Below are 19,736 nucleotides of genomic sequence, written 5' to 3' on the forward strand. Positions count from 1 at the left end.
GGGGGCCCCTGGAGCCAGCAGGCACCGGAGGGCAGAAAGAACATTCATGCTGTCCACCACGATTAAGCAGGCACACTGGCCCTTCGTGACAGGGTGGGCACTCTGGAAAGCCCACCAGGGGAGGCAGGAGATCCCCAAGACAATCCACCATAGTGGGGACAAGGTCCTGAAGGGCTGGCAGAGGTCCACGGGCCCCTCCCCACCCACGGAATACAAGGACGGCTCGCTGTTCTCTGCCTTCTGCTCCCGTCCAGGATGGGGGCTGTTTAGGAGTCTAGACACAGGTGTCCTCAGAGCAACCAAGTCCACGAGGGCCCAGGCTTTCAGCTCCGCAAGTGCTCTGAAGCAGCTGGCACAGGTGCGTTGAAATCGGCTGGAAATCGCCATTCTACTCGTGGTCATCATCATACGTGGTATTCTGTATTATATGTCATAACAGTATTATAATTGTGTTATATACTATACTCAAGTTCTCCTAGGTGTTCCACATCTGGGACATGAGGCAAAATGGGATACAAAGGAGAACGACTATAAACCACACGTCTGGAAGCGTGACATATGGCAAAACCTATTCGTATGTTTCTAAAAGGTTAGATGCTTTTCTTAGTGTCCCACACACATCACACATGGCAAGGTGCTATCGTGGCTGTGCTTAACGTTGCCCTTACGTACCTTTGCTCCAGGGACGGCGTGGGGACCACCACAGAGCCAGCCGGCACCTCGCTGCCCGGCGCGGGCACGCTGGCTGAGCCGCACTGAACGCGCTGGCTGCGGCAAACACCCAGCTCCCAAGGGCTGCCCTTCCCCAAGCCCAAGCCCCAAGAAGTAAATATGCAGGAGTTTTAAAATAATACAAAAACTATTTTTATTATTTTTAAAAGCCAGCACAGTGGCTTCTGGCATAACTATGCATTTCTAATACAAAATTGGATTAAATAAATATCATCCAATGTATAAATAGACCATGAGACAATTCCGAAGATAAAAAGAGAACTTCTCTGTAAATTAAAAAATTGACTTTCCTTCAGTGGTGACTCAAGAACAATCACTATGGCATTTTAGAACGTGTCAAATAGAATACAAATCTTGATTTTAATACAAAAAGTCCTCATGCTGTAAAGTGTTACACATAGAAAAGACTAAACAGCCAAACCTTTTATGACCGCTGCCTATTGCTTCTGACATTTACACCGAGTCTCTACTCTTAGTGCCTTAAATATTTATTAGTCATCCACACACAGGGCTACCAGGGCGGCTCTGGGGGAGCAGACTGAGTGGGTGGGTGTGCTCCGCTGCCCACTAGTGTCTGGCGAGCGGAGCTGTGGCCTGCCGAGGCAGGAAGGTCGGCTGGCGCTGTGCCGGATGGCCAGGGCTCCCGACTGCCCCCACATTCTGTGCCACAACTGTTAGACATCCAGGAAGATACAACCAGATTCCACAATGATATTCTCACTAGAGTAAGGTAAAGACTCAGGGGCCCCAGGCAGATGTGTGCCACTCACTTGGGACATACATGTACGCTCTTTGGACATTTTTTCTAAACATCCAAAGCACCCTCAGTACATGGCCTGTAGGCCGGGCTGCAGGAGGGGCCGAGGGCTCAGGGCGGCTGCCCCCCCTCGCCCTGCCCACCCTGCGGCACGGTGGGTTTGGGGCAAGAGGCGCTGGCAGTGACCACCCTTGGACACTCTTAGAAGGGGGATGGCATTGACTTAGAAACAAACATTGGGAAAAGACCCGGGAAGCCAGCGTGAGATGCCCTTCCAAACGGGCACCGAAAAGCAGCTCTCTAGGTCTAAGCGCTGCCTCATGGGGTGTTATTTACATCATTCGCATGAAGGTCATTTGATGCTGAATCTCACGAGCTAGGAACATCCTTCTCAACACAGAAAAGCCACAGGAAGAACCGGAACCTGCTGTACCAGCCAGCCTGTCCTGACACACAGAGCACCTGCGTCCAGAGGAAGGTGCGGAACGCAGCTAGGATTCTGAAGCTTTCTTGCCGATGACAGTGGGGGAAGAGACCACAGAGTAGTGTCCTGACCTCTAGACTCTTCCCCAGCCAGGGCTGCCTCGAGGAGCCAGCAGCAGCACACCGTGGGACGGGCGGGCGGGCGCCGCTGGCCTGCGCTTCTCCTCTGGACTCCCCCGCCAAGCATGCCCAGTGCTGACAGGAGCCCGGTGGAGCCTGCCGGGACGGGAAGCGCTGGCTGCTCATGCCAGTTGCTACTCGCCTGCAGCCCCTCTGTGCATCCTCTACACTGGACTGCTCCTGCGGCCCCAGCCTGACCAGCTGGACCTGCTTCCACACTGCGCCTCTTTGGGAAGAGAATTCATCCTTTCAGCCTATTTAAGCGCTGGACAGTTCCTTCACCAGAAAGGAGGGTTAAAGAAAGACCTTTCTGTCCTTTCAAAAGCAGCCTACAGACTAGGCGGGGCCTGGGCAGCCTGGCCAGTGAGGTGGGCCGCAGGCCGCTCACGCCCAGGCTCGCTGTCCAGCCAGGCCGCTCTGCCCACATGCTGCAGGGCACACTCATGGTCTGGACTTCACAGACAAGGTTGCTAAGGGCCTTTTCTGCTAAAAATATCTGAACTTCAATTAACCTACATGCCAAACTACTCTAAATATTTCTGAAGGAGAAAATCAATCACATTTCCTACATAGTTATTCCAAAGCAGGTATCCCACGGTGAGATAGTTCTAAAAATACAGCTCTCTCTGTTCAGAACCCTGGTTCTATGCAAGCATGAGGCCAGAAACCTCTCTCCTAAATGACTCTTTAGTCAGCCAGTAAAATATACGGGCTTATCTGTAAACCACGAAGACTCAAGGGAAATCTCATGTTTTCGAAACATATTTTCAAGGAATGTTTTGCAAAGAAGCAGCTTTTACGATTAGGAAGTGAACCCAAATAGTACATAAATGTCTTTGAGTTTGCCTGCTAATAAACTGGGAAAAGACACAGAATGAAATCTTGATAAATTTTGCTTTTTCTTTAACGAAAATAAAAGTAGCTTCAGATTCACCAGGTACGGCCTTACTCAAACAGCAATGACCAGCGGTCACTCAGCGATGTTCCCTGTACAGTTAGCAAATAAACACCCTCCTCAGAGGTGTCCTGAGATGACACTTAATGCTAAAAGCAAAACGCATGACCCACAAACCAGCAAAAACAAAAATTTCAAATTCCAATAATTCCAACTTTGGAGATACTTGTTCACTAAATTAACCAACATTTCTAAAATATTTTAATACAAAATTATAAAAGAAAAAGTGCATTAAAAGCAGAGCTTTAAAAACTCTTGCACAAGTACAATTTTTCTGAAAACACTTCCACAGCCAGGTGAACACGCCGACGCTCGGGGGCCGTGGGATTTATGGGAAGTCCAGTATCACAACAAGTCAAGTAAGGCTTTGCTTTTCTTAAAAAAATATACAATACACAAAGCAGTTTGGAAAAAGGGTAATATTATTTAACAGCTTTCTGACTTAAATATTTTCACATAACAAAAGTTTTCACTTCACCACCAGTAGTACGTATATACAGACCAAGGTGAGCAAGGAGGACCCAGCGCCCGGGAGAGGAAGAGCAGTGGCCGGCGCTTTCCCACCCGGCCCGGGGCGCCGCCCTCGGAGAGCGTGTCCACGCACATTCGTAAAGAACCTACTCTCCTCCGAAACCAAGGGGGCAAAGAGAGGAAACGAAGGCATTATCTTTCAGGAAAAAATAAAAATAAAAATAAAATCCAGCTTTGTGTTACAGTGAAAAAGATATCGATTTATTAGTGAAGTGAACAGAATCCTCACTGACGGGCTCCTGGGTGAGCCACGGGCGTGCTCAGCGATAGGGACTAGTGCTATTTACAAAATATACTGTTCAGCCACACAGAGGCCCATATATCTATGTACATATGTATTTATATATAGAACATATAAATAATTTCAAGGGAAAATTACATGAAGTAGAGAACCTCTGTCTTTGGAATGCTGCAGGGCCACGCACGCTCTCAGCCCCGGATGGGTGGGTCTGGTTGGACGTGTCTAACGGGGCACCGCTGGCGAGGCGGGTTTGGTTGGGACGTGTCTAACGGGCACCGTTGGCGACACTAAAGAATTCCCTGAAATAAAATCACATCTCTCTGCATGAGGAGGAAATCGCTGGCCTTCATAGGTTCTTGTCCTTAAACTCCAAGTGCACCTACTGTGTGCCGAGGCGGACGGGGTGGCGCATCACTCCTGTGGCTTGTGCTTCTGCAGCGACTGCGCCCAAGCAGGCACACGCGGCTCCACTGTGCCCGGCTCTCCTCCGTCCGTCCCGCCTCAGGGCCTGCACTCTACCAACTAGCGGTAACATCAGCGATGGAGAGAACTGGTCCAGCCGTCTCTCGAGGAGTTGGTTAGTCACACTAACTCATGGTAGGCTAAGAGACGATTCTACTAACCCCCACGACGACCAGTGAAAGGTGAAGCTCCCGTGGTAGGCCTTGCGTCCTGACTTCACGCGTCTATCTCAAGCTGGCTTGCAAGCAATGCTTCTTATAACAGAAAGCATGAGGGAGCTGTCATGCTTGCTCCGTGTTAACTTCTGTCTTTGCTAATACAAAGAAACACACCAGGATGGTAGTACGACCCAGTCGGCGTCCTTGGCACTGGACCCACTGGCCGTGGGAAGATGAGACCAACCGCTGCGTACCTGAGCTCAGTGATCTGTAGACACACGACAACGCGTTTGCAGTTTCCCAGTTTTTCTCCTAGAGTCTCTGAAAAACAATGATTCTTTAAATAATTTTATAGCTAAAAAACGACTGCAGTATGTTTTAACACTCCGAGCTTTGAGACAGGAACGCGGGAGCTCTGCTCTCCATGGTTGGGCTCCGGCACTCCCTCAGAACACGTTGGCGAGGGCTTGCCACTCGCCCGCCGCCTCCGCCACCACCTCTTCCAGATGGAGGGTCCTCAGCTCCTCCCCGTCCTGCTGGGGGATGGCCTGCAAGGTTCCTGCAAGGCACAAGGAGACGACAGGTTCAAGACCCCCAGCATGGAGGCAGAAACCCTAACTGGGTGTGCTTCCCATCCCAGAGAACAAAGAATCCCGCAGGCTGGGGTGACACCATGTTGGCAACTGTCACCCGCCCGCAGAGGCCAGATCAGCGCAGAACCAGCGACGAGTGCTGACGACTAACAACAGCAAATGCGTGCTTTAAACCAGGAGGAGCAGGCCTCCCGTGCACGTGTTCAAGACAAATGACCCTCGCCTTGCCTCTGGCACGTCTGGACACAAGCCCAGCAGACCATACACAGACACGCCAAGGCCCACCCACTCCTCGGAGCGCGGCTTTCAAGCGGCCAGCTGATCCAGCCAGGCTCGGCTCGGACTCCAGCCCTGCCAGCCCTCCCTGCGGACAGCCTGCTCTCGGGTGTTCACTCCCAGGCCTTCCCTAAACAGACACTACGCAGGCTCTGTGGGAAACTAGGAGGAGCAACTGAGCCAGGCAGCACCTCCCTCCCAGCAGCCGCGGCGCAGAATCCGTCAGTGGTCAACACAGAAACCGAGCATGGGGCGCAGACAGCGCTTGCACAGGTTCTGGGTGGAGGCCACGTGACCCTCAAGCTTTCTGTTGAAGTAACCCAGAAACAAACGCTCCTCAAATCCACGTACAGCCACCCACTGGGGCGCATTGCTTAGCGATGGGGTCTGTGGGCAGGCGCGGCCCGGCAGCTGTGCGGTGAGAACACCAGTGTGCTCCTGGGAGCTGGGCGCCCGGGGCCGACACCACTGCACGGGGCCCCATGTGCGCCATCACCCGAGGCACAGACTCTGGCCGGACCCGCCCTGAGCAGGGGCCGGCGCTCACCCACGAGGCTGTGCGCCCGCTTCATGTGCAGCTTCATGTTGCTCTTCTGCGTGAAGCCCATGACGCAGAAGTCGCACTTGTAGGGCCTCTCCCCCGTGTGCTTCTTCATGTGCACCTGCAGGGCGCTCTTCTGGTTGAAGGCCTTCTCACAGAGGGTGCAGTGGAATGGCCGCTCCCCTGCGAGGACAAGGCTGCAGTCAGGACCGCTCCGCGCAGGCCGAGGCCACCGCGAGGAGAGGAGCGTCGGGACCAGAAGCAGAGCGTTACGGCTGGGTGAAGGCGTCTAGTGCATCTTGTGCAGTAAAGCAGAAAGACAGCAGAGGCGGGGAAAATCAAATACGCTAACAAGTGCAGCTCCTACAGTGCTAAGTGTCTGGAGTCAGCACAGAAAGAGACGCGGAGGACGGGCGGCCAGGGCAAAGGCTGACCGCGGCGCCGGCCTCGCCGCCCGCCACCCGCTCGCCGCCTCCCTAGCCCCCCGGGTGGACAACGTGCCATGGCCTGAAGCAGCTCCGCGCTCCGCTGGGCCTGTCCTCCTCCCTTACCGCAGCAGCCCGGGGGCAGAGGCTGGGGCGCGGCCCTTGCTCCTGACTGCAGGCTCCAGGGTGGAGCCTCGTGGCGTGGCCCGCCAACCTTGCGCCCTCAGTGCAGCCTCCCTGGCTTGGGAGCATCCACAGCCACAAGGCCGCCCACCACGCCCGCTCTTTAAGATCTCAGCCGAATCCGTGTGGTTTAGACGCAGTTAATGGAGGGCTCCAGAGCCTCAGAGGAGCAGAGAGGCCACAGGGCAGAGGGCACTCCAGCCCGACAGGCTGCCGCCTGGGGCACGCACTAGCCAGAGGCAGCGCCCCCGCCCACGGGAGAACACAACAGAACGCCACACCTGCGAACACAGACGCACGCGGCAGCCTGCTAACAAAGACGGGCAACCAGGCTGAACAGCTCAAAATATGGCTCAAAGCTTCCTATCGTCTTCAGTGTCCGCATAGCCACAAAGACATGTCAGATGTTACTGCTGAATCATCGTAGTTACAACAACAAAAAGAAAAACAAAATGGAAGAACAGATGCTGGGTATAAATGGTAGGTTTTAAGCCAGGCGTGGTGGCACACGCATGGAATCCCAGCATTTGGGAGGCGGAGACAGGGGTACTGCAGTTTCTGGACAGCCTCAGCTACTACTTAGTGAGGCCCTCTGCAACTCAGTGAGACCCAGTTTCAAAATAAAGAATAAAAAAATAGGGCTGGGGGTGTAGCTCGGAGGTAGAACGTCCCTGGGTTCTACCCCCAGTACTGTAAAAAAAGGGTAGGTTTTAAAAATCAAATAAAAATATTTAATGGCCCTATCTGATTAGCAGTAATACCTGAGAAACTAGAGTGGAAAGATTCACAATAAGACCAGACACATGTTATTAAGCCTCTAGGTTTAAAGACACATTACAGAAATACTTAACAAAACACAGACTTTAAGATTGGTGGTTAATGGCACATCTGGATAGACAAGAAGCCCGGCACTCTCTCCTTCCACTGTGGGCTGAAGGTTGTCTGCTTAGAAACCCCAACCTGTCAGTCGAGGTTCTGAAGATGGACCTGGAGCCCTAAGCACACCCTCGCTATGGACTGGAGAGGCGAGCCAGGCCCTCGTCCACACACAAGCCTGGCTCGCCACGCCAGCTGTTTATTCTAAAGGACGGGAGCCCTTCCCCTCTGAGGCTGCTCTGGAGCACCATGTCAGGAAGGTGCAGCAGAGCTTGCTCTTCACCAACTACCTGTGCGCTGCAGCCCCAACGGGCTTGAACTGCAGTCCCGAACAAGACCCCGGTCAAGAGAGGACATAGGCCCAGACAGGGACCAGGGGCCAGGCTGGAGGAGGGCACTGCGTGCTGGTCTCTGTGGAGCTGTGTGGGTTAACCCTAGAGCTAGGTAGTGAGTGCCCAGGAATGCCTGGGAGACCACTGCGGGCCAGAAAACACCGGGGACCGAGCTGGGCAGGAGATGAGAACCTGGGCTGCCCACCTCCAGTGCCAGGGGGAGCTGAGCAGGCAATGGCCTGGCGGGGTGGGTGCTGGGCTCGGAGCGGGAAGAGGGGTGGGGAAGAAGGCTCAGATTTGCCTCTCGGGGGCTGTCTGGCTGTCGTCTAGACAGGAGACAGGGCGGCAGAGGTCTTGGTGACGTCTGCAGAGATGGGGTGAAGGGACAGGACAACGCACGGGCGTCGGTGGACACGGCTGGAGATGAGACGTGAGAGGTAGTGGTGACGGGTGAGCCCGGGCTGCCTCTGTGACGGCAGGGCAGTGAGCGCAGGAATCGCCCCAGAGGCTGCAGCGGGCGGGTGAGAGAGGAAGTCTGCAGATGAGAGGAGGAACGGGGAGGCGCCCTCGCTGTCCTACCTGGCGGCAGGCGGGAGCCTGTGAGAGCTCTCCTGATCACTTCTATCCTCTAGAGTCACAAGGCAAATAGCAGAATCTTGCTCTTGAAAAGGTAATCAAGTAAAAAACTAGGGAAAAACGAACGTGGGGCCCTTGCTCTGTAAACACGCAGCAGACGACACATAATCTCAGCCTGAGCCCTCCTTCCTCCGCAGTGACAGTAGCTGCAGAAGCAGCAGCACAGAAGCAGCCGCCCTCACCTGTGTGGATGCGGCTGTGGCGCTCCAGCTGGCTGGGCTTGGCGAAGGCCTTGGCGCAGGTGTCACACTTGAACACTCTGGGCTTCTGGGAGCTTAAGGAAGGGCCAGCTTGGTGCGTCAGCATGTGTTCCTGGAGGAACACAGAAACCAAGGGCATGTCAGACCACAACAGACATTCAGAGGCCCGCATGGCCAAGAGAACACACCGCGGCCAGGCCCATGAGGCCTGCCCGCAGGACCGCAGGTGCAGGGCTGGCTCTGCTAAGCCTCGGCTCACCAGGCCCGTGGCCTTCACAGATGGGTTCCCAAGGGCGATGGCAGCACTCTGTCCAGGCCTGCTGAGGCTCAAGGAGATGGGGGACATCGAGCACAGAGCTCAGTGAGAGCCCACGAAAGCCTTTCGGCCTGCTTGCTTGATGCGAGCCCACCCAGAGGTCATGGCCCTGGGCAAGGTTCCCAAAGGCCGGCTGCCTGCCTGAAAGCCCAAGAGCATGCCTCTTCCCCAGATGCCCGCCCACGACTCTGGGAGGTCCTCCACCTCGCGGCTGTGTTCTGGTCAGTCTGTCCCTCACCCCACACTCATGTGCAGTTTTCTCCGAGATCGACAGTGCTGCGGGCTCCTGATGATGCGCACCGCAGGATTTCCTGCTGCTGTACCAACGTACAATCATGCCGACAGTGTAGTCTTTAGGCTACCCCTAGCTGTGTGCGAGCGTCCCTGGGACTTACCTTGAGGTGCGTGGCACGCTTGAAGGCCTTCCTGCAGATGCCACAGACGTGGACGCGCTCCCTGCCGTGGGCTTCCCGGCCATGTTGCGCCAGCACCGCAGCCGAGGGGAAGGCGCGCTCGCAGTCCAGGCACTGGTGTGCCGGACCCTCCTTCTCTGGCTGGCCGCTCGGGGCCAGCTGGGCAGAAACATCAGTCACCTGAGGAGTTAGGCATTCTGTGATTAATAAGACGGCGGGTCTGGATGCCCCCTCACACACACACACGTAACAGGTGGCACTGCCTCAGCAAGGGCAAGCCAAGGCCCGGATGCCGTCCACTCTGCGGCCTCGACGTCCTGGTCGTGCTCCTGGAGCCTGGCCGGCCGGGAGCAGCTCACTCCCCATCACCTGGTGCCCACGTCCCTACACACAGGTGAGCAAGGCGCCCGCCCACGAAGGTGGGTGCAGAAAGACCAAGGCATGTGCGAAGGCACGAGAACCCTGCCACAGCGGCCATGCTCTCTGCCTGGCGAGTGTCAGGGATGTCGCTCCAGATGCTGCTGCCCTGGCGGGAGGACTTAGCCAGTGGCGCTATCGTTATTGTAAGAGGGCTCCAGCTTTAGGTGGAACCAGCGCATTTCCCAAACTGTGAGTCCCACCCACCGCAGGTTTCCAGGTCGTCTGAAGGTGGGGACCCTGTCTCCTACCAAACAGCAGCTCAAGGAGAGCTCACGACTCAGCTATGAAGCCAGACGTCAGCTCCGCACGTGAAGACGGCGGCGCCCGTCCGACCTCTACTCCTAGCCTGGCAAAGACTCCCACAAAACCGGAACACACAGAAGTACATGGAAAAACTATAACCGCAACACAAGGTTCTCCAAGGTGCTCTGATGTTGCTAATTTGTGCTAAGTAGAAAAAGACTGCAGTGGGGGAGAAACAAACAGAAAACAGATATGATCCTGCAAATAGGTACAGTGAGGGCTGCGAAGGGTTACCGCAATGTGTCAGTGTGTGTGAAGAGAAAAACCAACAAAAATACACAAGTTATGTCACTGCACAAAATGTATCTTCTTCTGAGTCAAAAGTCTGAAAACCCTGGACTCAGTGCACCCAAGACTGCTGCTTAAGAGGAGATACAAAGCTACATAGTTAAAAGAAAGGCCACAGTGACAGGGGCCCCTGCGGCTCACCCAGTGGGGTGTGCCTGGAGGTCTCTACCTGGAACATTCACGGGGCCACCGTGACTGAAACACGGGGAGGTCTCTGAGTAGGACGCTTCACGCTTCACTCACGGAAAGACAAGTCAGGCTCAGATGCTTTCAGGAGAGACAAACGAACGGGGAAGCCATTTCTGCAAATCTCAGCACAGCCAGGCATCAGCCTATGCGAGAGGCCGTCCTAAGAACCCCAAGTCCTAAGTCCAAAAACAGCACCCCAAGCCGGGCGTGGTGGCGCATGCTTGTAATCCCCGCGCTTGGGAGGCTGAGACAGGAGAATCGCACGGGTTCGAAGCCAGCCTCAGCTACTTGGTGAGGCTCTCAGCAACTTAGTGAGACCCTGTTTCCAAATAAAATATAAAAAAGGTCTGGGAGTATAGCCCGGAGGTAGAAAGCCTCTGGGTTCCACCCCCAGTACCACAAAAAAAAAAAAAAAAAAAAAAAAAAAAACCAGCACCTCAACAAGGCAGGGCTGCCAGTGGTGCCCAGCTGGAAAGGAACGGAGAATTCCACACAGAGCCCCACCTGCAGGCTCAGGTCACCCACAACAACCCAAGCGCTTCTCGCCCGTCAAGAGCAGGGTGAGGCAGTGAGCAAGCCGCTGAGCTGGGCTGGCCCAGGCCCGCAGGCACCATGGCACCCTGTGCACCAGAAGAGTGCCAGGGCCGGGTCACAGTGACTGAACCAGCCGAGGCTGGCAGGCAGAGCTGTGCGGCAGTGGCCCGAGAGCCAGGAGAGGGAAACAGAAGACGAGGCTAGCTCCTGCCAATGGCCCACTCTGCAGACTGGTCTCCACTTCACTTCATATGTATGCAAGTCCTGGTCCTACTGACAAACTGGCGATCTGAAAACTCACTTGCGAAAAATACCGGAGCATCAAGTTTAAGTTCACAAATCTCGGTGGTAGCGATTATCTGTGCTTTATTCTGACTCTGAGAAGTTTCAAGGGAAATGTTTAGACTTTTCTGGGTTGGATTACCATATACAAAAGTGGGAGCTCCTAAGCAGGTACGTACAGAAAAGAGGCTCGTCAGAGAGAGAGCTCTCACTTCACACACGATATGCGCGGTACAAAAGTGCAAGGGGACCCGAAGGAGCCAGCGAGGTGTCAGAGAGCACGAGCCAGCGCAGAGATGGCCCTGGCAGCGGGCGAGGCCGCTGGCAGGCTAACGCAAGATGCTTCCTGAAACAGGCCCAGAGGACCAAGCCTGGAGCCTGCTCTGCCCCGCCAGCCTCCCCGTCGGCCCCGCCCCGCCCAGCGCAGGCCCCGTACCTGGTAGGCGACCTCCTCACAAGCTGCTGCCGACTGCGGGGCGTGGCTCACCAGTATGACTTGTGGGGAGCCTGCTCCACCTTGGCCCGAGAGGGAGGAATCCGCGAGCAGGGCTGGGAACTGCTGGCCCTGGCGAAGGACTGCGCGTTAGAAGCTGCAGCGCTACCACCGTGACTTTTCCAAAGGGCTCTAGTTTTCCAGCATCTTGGCTCGAGTCAGGGTATGAACACACATGTGCCTCCGATCCAGCGTATGCAGCAGCAGCTCACCCAGAAGCCCAAGCAACCAGGACGCAGACACTCCACCTGCCTACCCAGCCCTTGCCGACACGGCACCCGCGACCAGGCTTGCGCCCAAATCCACTGCAGCACCGCGCCAGAGCGGCTCTGGTGGCTGGTGGGGCCGGCAAAGGGATGCACTGAGGGTGCACTTGTCTTATATAAGCAACATGGCTGTAGGTTCACGAGGTCCTTTACAGTGCTCACGGCAGCCCCAGCGGCGCTGCGCTTCATGCCTTTACTTTCTGTGCTTTTCTATGCTGCCTCAATTTTCACCCCTTTAATGTTCAATATATTACTTTCTTAATAAACATAAAAAGCTCGGAAACGTTACTCGGAAAAGGATAATAGAGAAGTGCCAGCCCTCCTCCCCGCGGACACTCACCTGGGAGGTGATGTTCAGCGTCACAGTGTCCAGGCCCCCAGACAGCACGCCCTGAGTGTCTGCCAGGGTCAGAGTGACGCTGGCGTCTCCCCCCACGCCCGACGAAGACATGACCAGGTTCTGAGTCGAGAGGGCAGACGGTGACATGGGCGTCGTTGAAGGCAGGCTCCCGCTGGCAGGGTTCAGCTCTAAGGAAGGCAGCATGGAGGTAAGGGGAGGAGGGCTCAGCAGGGCCTATCAGTTAACCACCGCCACACCAAAGAGCCACAGCGGCCTCTTTTCGAGGCGATGCCAAAGCTTCCTTCACTCTAGTTATGTGCAAGGACAGTCTGCCTCTGCGGGGCAATACAGCAAAGCAGGGCCCGGGACAGGACCAGGCAGTTATCGTGCCCAGAATCTCGCTCCCAAGTGGCCACCTGCCCAGCCGTGCCCCACCTGCTGCCATCCGCCCAGCAATTCCAGACAGACTACTACTCCATCGGGTTTAGCACGGCTGAGCTGAGAGCCCTGATTCAATACTGGCCTCTGAAGACGTCTGTACTGCGAACACGGAGCTTCTCTGGACCACGTCCCATATGCACACCCTGCACTGGACGCCTTCTCAGGGAAGCCGTCTGCTTTGTAAGGGAAACAGCGAAGCGCTTCTTCTACCGGGCCACTTCAGGGGCTCCACTGGGAGCTGAAGGGCAGCTCCAGCCCGGTGCACACTCAGCGTCACTCTCGAATCTGCCAGACCTTTGAGGCTACACAGTGCTTTTAAAACACTTCCTAAGAATTCCAGTTAACCCAGTATTTAGAGACTTGAAGTAACACACTCTGTTGCAAAACACTGGGTTTTAAGTGTTTGCAAACATAGAGGACTGTAACTAGAGGTGACCTGAGGAAAGGAAGGTTTTGTTTAAATTAGAAATCCTCACTGGGCACTGGCTCTGCAAAGCTAAGCACCGCGGGAAGGGACCCAGGCACCCAGACTGGGGCTGTGGGGACGACAGGCATGCTAGCTCACTGACCAGAGATCGTCAGGGTGATCTCCTGGGGCGACCCCGAGGATGAGGCAGTGGGGCCGGCGGCCTGGGCCAGCACCTGGCTGAGGCTCGAGTTGTTGATGGTCAGGGTGATCTCATGGGGGCCCGTGGAGGTGGACACCAGGCCTTGCGACGTCATCACCTGGGTGAGGTCTTGGGTCCCTGCTCATCCGCAAACAAACAAAACACAGCTGAGACTCAAATAACACCTTCCTCCTAGTTTATGTTAAAACGTTTTAAATTATTATCTCAAAAGATAAGGATTCAAAGTAAATTATCAGTCACCTCTAATTACTTCATTTAAAAAAGCATGTCTTAGCACATATGAGAGCCTGGGTTTGACCCCAGCACCATAAAAACTAACAGCTATTAATTAAAAGTGAATAAAAAGCAAGACTTTGATGGGACAGGACGAAGTCAGAGGAAAGCAGTGCGTGAAGGCGGCGACACGGGGCCGCGCTGCAGGGAAGGTCTGCTTTACCCTCAGGATGGAGCCCTTCTTCACTGAGGTTTACCAAGAAAAGAAAACGGCGTCATAGTGTCCTGCAGCCAACACGCGCCTATAAAGAAATGAACGAGGGGACAGCTCTCACCATTGCTGCTAGTGGTGAGCACGGAGTCCTGCTCAGACAGCGGCCCAATGGTCAGGTTGGCCGACGTCACCGTGGGCTGCAGGGAGAGGCCCGAGAGGGGCTGGATGACCACACTGGCTGGGACGGAGCTGTCTGGCGTCTGCAGAGAGCTGTTCTGCGGGCCCGTGCCAGGTTCCCCCGCGAGCGGCGGAGTGAGCAGGCTGCCCTGCTGAAGCGTCTGCTGTAGCACGCTGGGGTCGATCTAGAATAACAGAGGCCCACCGTCAAGCCTGGTGCCTCCCTGACGTGGAGGCCAGCGCACAGGAAGCCAGGCAGTTACCATACCTGCAACGTGATGTTATTGATGCTGGAGGCGTCAATTCCAGAAATCTGAACATTTGGCCCAACCAGGTTGGCAGCCAGCTGTAACTGGATGCCCTCCAGAGTGGCCAAGCTCCCATCTGTCAGAGACACCGTCAGGTCACCACCAGCTGCAGGAAGGAGAGAAAGGGAAGCCAGCAACCAGACGTGATTTTCAGGTCTTGAAGAGCACATCTCTTACACAGAGATTTTTAAGTACAGAAGTTTTTATAGGTGATGTTAATATGACCTAGGTAATACTAGTATTTCTAGAATATATATACATTATCTAACTTAGTCACCACAAAATAAGTCCTGTGATATACATAATAGTCTTACTTATTGTGAACATATCAGAGAAGTATCAGAAAGTCTATAGGTAAGCCATAGATTTTTCTTCTTCTTTTGTGGTACTGGGGATGGAACCCAGGGGCATTCTATCTCCGAGCTACACCCCCAGCCCTATTTATTATCCTTCATTTTTAAGCAGGGTCTCACTAAGTTGTGGCGGCCTCACTGAGCTGAGGCTGTACTTCTCTTGTCTTAGCTCCCAAACACTGGGCTTACACCATGCGCTACCATGCCCGGCTGGAGCCACAGGTTTCAATCAACCACCACTGTTAAGGAGAGGCAGCCCGGCTCTAACGGCTGCGAGCCTCAGGAATGGAGGGCAGACTGCCGCTATGACGCGTGCACTCACTAACAACGACACAAGCAGACCCCACTGGCCAGAACATCCTGCTTTCCACGCAGTCAGCCCACGATGCCGGATGGCTCTGCCAGGCTGCTGCCACCAAGAGGGGCATGGACTGCGAGGGCTGGCTGGGCGCTGAGGGGTGGGGCAGGTGTGGTGGAGGATGGGCCCCGCTCTGCATACCTGACACCGACGCGGGAAGGATGGCCTGGCCCACAAGCCCTTGCAGGTTCTGGTCCAGCTGTCCAGTCAGAACAGAGCTGTTCATGATGAGCACATTGGGGTCGCTGGAGGACGGGCTGAGCAGGCCCGTGGACGGGAGCCCCTCCGTGGCACCTGGCGCCTCAGGCTTCCTGGCTTTCTTGGGGTCGGGTTTGTAATGACATTGCATGTGAGTCTTCCTGCGCCCGGAGGTCCGGAAGCGCAGCTCACAGTGCGGGCACTTGAAGGGCTTTGCCCCCGTGTGCAGACGCATGTGGACCTTCAGGCTCCCCTTCGTGGAGAAGGCGTTGCTGCACACGTGGCAGCTGAACAGCTTCTGACCTGTGGGGAGGCGGGCTGGGAATCAGTGTGCGGCCCGCGGGCGGCTGCGTGTGTGTGTGTGTGTGTGTGTGTGTGTGTGTGTGTGTGTGTACACGACGGGCCAGCCAGCACCCGCATGTGTGCGCGTGTGGGCCCCGCACCGTCAGTACTTGCCCTCCACCTCGAGATGCTGCAGGTGGCGGGCCCGCAGCGCCCGGCCAGCTCCCCGCTGCGGCGCTGACTTGCCGCTCCCACGACCTGACCCACTGTCGGGAACCTTGAGCAGAGCATCTGGATCGCAGGGCCACACAGGACTGAGGGCAGGTCTGTGCGGCACCCTCTGTTACGACGGCATGTCAACCTCGTGACCCTTTCTTCTACAGGGACAACCAGCATGCCGGGGTGCGGTGGCGCCGTACGTGGAACACGCATGGGCCGGGGCCGGGTCGGGCCGCACACCTCCTTCCTTCCTCTTTGCCTCTTCTCATCACTGTGTGACAAAGGCCACCAGGGTCGCCAGCCAGAGTCGCTGTGGCCTACCCTGGAGAGCGGGCTAGGACACTGCCTGGCTTCCCACTTGCCTCTGCCCAGGACACAGCGCCGCTCCTCCTGGGGCCTGGGCACGGTGCCACAGGAGCCAAGGAGGGCGCGCCTCAGCTCACGGCCTCACCGTTTCAGATGGTGAGGAGGTGCTGAACACACGCAGAGGGACTCCTCTCCACCCATCCACACAGGCACGCCCGCCCCAGCCCGGGCAGAGCAGCGGAGACCAGAAGCCGCGGGAGCATGGGTGGCCCCTTCTCCCCCTCAGCAAGTGCACCTTGCGACCCGAGAGACAGGCGGGGGCTCACCAGGGACCACAGAAGGCCGCAGGTAGCAGAGCCTTGCTAAAGAGGTCCCAGGCCTGTTATGTCCTTCTGCATGTTAACCTATCAGAGATGAGTCGCGGGACCACAGGAAGCTGTGGAATTCCACTTGCACCCTCTGTTCAATTCTGCTCCTAACCAGGGCTTCAGAAAGCAGATGAGCTGGAGGTCTGCTGGCCTGGGGGCGCAGCAGGGTGACTCTCCACCCCCACCGGCTCCCGCAGGAGTTCAGAACAGGACCTGGTGGTGGCATGAGGTCCCCACGGACCAGACCTGGCTGGGAAGACGGGGGCTCCTCCCACCGAGGACGGACTGTGAACCCCACGCTCCAAGGCTGCAGGTCTGAGGTACAACAGACCCCAGGCCCCCAGGCCAGACGAGGCCACACAGAAGGCCAGGAGCCCGGGAACATTGTCCTGCCCAGGACATCCTAGAGTAGGCGGAGTCCGGGACCTGTCAGCCTCGGCAAGGCCCCGCCTTTCACGGAACCTCAAGCAACAAACGTACCACGTCCCTCTGGCCTGAGACGGACATGCCGAGATACTTACACCCGTGTAAGACAGAAGTGACGGCTTGGATTCTGAGCCCTTTTTTCTTAAAGTTAGACCAATCTATAATATCCATTTTTCTCAGGGTTCCTAATTTCTAAGCTTTCTTTAATTTTAAAGGTCCTTGTTTGTACAATAAATAGAAACAAGGCCTCCACTCCTTACCTGTGTGGGTCTTCACGTGGCAATCCAGAGTAGATTTCACAGTAAAACTCTTTCCACACTCGTCACATTTATATGGCTTTTCTCCAGTGTGGATTCGAACATGCCTAGCCAAAAAGCATTTGTCACTAAGCGAGTTCCTTTTAATTATACACACACTCACAACCTCATAACTTAAAATTTATAACCATACAAATAAAACTCATGTGTCAGTATACTCTGAATAAATTTGGCCAAGTAAACAACTTTAAGCTTTACACGCAAAAAAAAATCATAAATATTAACAACAAAAGTATTTGCAAGACAAATTAAAACTGAGCTAATCTCCTTAAAAACCAAAGCGCGCGTACAAAGCAGCACTTCTTCAGCAAGTCAGCCGGTTTTCATTCTTTCCTGCCACCGCAGCCCTAGTGCTACGCGCAGCCCTCTAGAGCAAACAGGTTTCCGCATCCCTCGTCTGGGTGAGCCGCACCCAGCGTGAGGCTCGGCCAGAGGTCTGAGAGGAAGGCCACGGCAGCTCACCTCACCAGGTCGCTGGGCTTCCGGAAGCTCTTGGGGCAGTAGCTGCAGCAGTTGGCGTGCTTGGGCTCGGCCTCCAGCTCCGCCTGCTTGTCTTTCATCTCGCTGATGCGGTCCTTCTCCGCGGCCGACTGCACCAGCACCTTCTCGGACACGGTGGCGCTCTCCTGGGGCCGGATCTTGGCCAGCTGGGCGGTCTCCTCCTCCGTGAAGGTGATGACCTCAGGCCGCGGCTTCCGGGCTGCGCTTCTGTCTTGGTTTTCCTCGTCTTCCTCTGCGCACACATCTACTCGAGGGACAGAAGAGGGCTCAAAATCCTCACAGAAGCTTGAGGCGCACAAAACAAGGGGACAAAAACTAACTAAGCAGACAGAGCTACGGCGGCAATGGGCCGAGGCAGAGGTGGTGCCTGCAACCCGGGAACGTGGAGCCAGCGCGCACTGGGACAGCCGCACAGCGAAGAAACCAGAGCCTGCCACGGGCAGCCAGATGGCATTCGGCAAAGAGCCGCAAGGTCAGGAGCACCACAACTGCACTGCTTAACACACCTAAATGCCGTGCACCGGCATTACGTGTGAAAATACAAACACGTGCATTCTCAATACTGACTTCACTTGTGCAAGTCACTGAAAGGGGATAACCATCTGAACCGCACAATAGCCGTAGCACCACAGGGACCGTCTCCAGTACTGGCACGGGGTGGGGATGGGCAGACGGCTTGCCCCTTGCCTGGCTGGCCCACAAATACTGGAGATCAGACCCTCAGTCTTCGGAGTCTGTGTCAATTAAATGCACTAATGTCGTGGTAAGCCTAGGTTTGGCCATGGCGAGAAACTCCAAAAACACGAGCTACTGCCAGTGGGTGAAGAGGCGGGAATTAGTTGCTCGTCCACCATCAGCAAGCCACACAGGGAACGCCACGAAGCCCGTGCAGACTCGCTTGCTGCCGTGTACTGTGGCAGCAGTGCATGGCTGGCACCACGTTTCTCAGGAAACAAAGCTCTCCACCCCACATCCCTGTGAGCGTGCCAAAGAGCACGTGCTACAGATGCTACTGGGGGCTGGCACTTGGGAGGTTTAGACATTTTCTCCACAGTGCCACTGACTTGTTTTCCGAAAATAAAGTTATAAAGTCAGAAAATAAAGTTATTTTTAGTTGGGGGAACTACTGCATGTAAGGCATACACAGGCAGATAGAAAGGTGCAGGGAAGTCCCACACTAGTGCAGCGCTGGGCTAGTGAGCCTCTGATAGCCCTGGGCAGGTGAGCGGGCAAGGGGCGAGGGAAGCACCTCCACTGTCGGCCTCGGCCACGGCTGGTGCGGCAGACACCGTGCGGTGCCTCTTCATGTGCTTCCTGCAGTGCACAGCGCTACGGAAACCCTCCTCGCAGAGCGGACACTTGTAGGGCTTCATGCTCATGTGCGTGGCCATGTGGCGTGTGAGGCTGCCGTTGGTGGTGAAGGAGGCGTTGCACACGCTGCAGCTGAACGCCTTCACACCTGTGATGACAGACAGACGGTCGTTAGCCTCAGGCCCTGCGGCCACGCGCACCGAGGCAAGCGGGATGTTGGCAGCGTCCATGTGGCGGCACTATCCAGGGCACCAGCAGCCTCCATGGAGGCGTCTATCGAGCCATCCAAGCCCTCTCGGTCCTGGTCTTCCACAGCTAAGCAGCAGCGCTGGGGCCTTCAAGGCCACCTCTGTGTGCCTGCTGGGCAAGGCGTGGTGAGGCTAGGCAGCCAACCAGGCCCTCGGGCGCTTCCCAGAGTGAGCCCCTCTGCTGTGCACGCTCCTGCCACTCAGGAGTGGCTGCTCTGCCTCTCCGAGGGCCTTCCCCGCACCGCGCATCTACGCGCCAGCAGCCCTCAGCAGCCCGCTGCCAGATACCACCAACCCAGGAGACGTTTTTCATGTCTGCTCGTATATTTCTAAGTGTACACCTTTGTTTCCAAATAAAGCCTTATACGGGGTATGCACTGGCGTAGTATTAGTATGTTAAATAAGTGTACCGTTGAATGTGTCAGGCAGATCAACGTAATACAATGGAAATCTATCCAATGGTAAGTCGTGTATCTGGATAAAGGGCCAGTAGCCAAAATACATTAAAAACTCTTAGGACTC

At 55.6% G+C, this 19,736-nt stretch overlaps 1 protein-coding gene across 2 annotated transcripts in view; it reads right to left on the bottom strand.

The window, feature by feature from the left end:
* Positions 1–4,885: 4,885 nt before the first annotated feature.
* ZNF236 (zinc finger protein 236) overlaps positions 4,886–19,736 on the bottom strand; it is a gene marked incomplete at both ends in the record, with an annotated part of 52,776 nt that continues 37,925 nt past the window's right edge. For both annotated transcript variants that reach the window (XM_080714427.1, XM_080714426.1), the window contains 13 exons: positions 4,886–4,998; positions 5,856–6,032; positions 8,484–8,613; positions 9,213–9,410; positions 11,683–11,811; positions 12,346–12,533; positions 13,356–13,532; positions 13,964–14,204; positions 14,288–14,433; positions 15,180–15,539; positions 17,098–17,201; positions 17,617–17,899; positions 18,905–19,114. In XM_080714427.1, the coding sequence (XP_080570553.1) occupies positions 4,886–4,998; positions 5,856–6,032; positions 8,484–8,613; positions 9,213–9,410; positions 11,683–11,811; positions 12,346–12,533; positions 13,356–13,532; positions 13,964–14,204; positions 14,288–14,433; positions 15,180–15,539; positions 17,098–17,201; positions 17,617–17,899; positions 18,905–19,114 (2,456 nt within the window). The remainder of the gene's footprint in view (positions 4,999–5,855; positions 6,033–8,483; positions 8,614–9,212; positions 9,411–11,682; positions 11,812–12,345; positions 12,534–13,355; positions 13,533–13,963; positions 14,205–14,287; positions 14,434–15,179; positions 15,540–17,097; positions 17,202–17,616; positions 17,900–18,904; positions 19,115–19,736) is intronic.

Source organism: Muscardinus avellanarius, assembly GCF_963383645.1.
Source record: "Muscardinus avellanarius genome assembly, chromosome: 17".
In the NCBI taxonomy this organism is placed as follows: Eukaryota; Metazoa; Chordata; class Mammalia; order Rodentia; family Gliridae; genus Muscardinus; species Muscardinus avellanarius.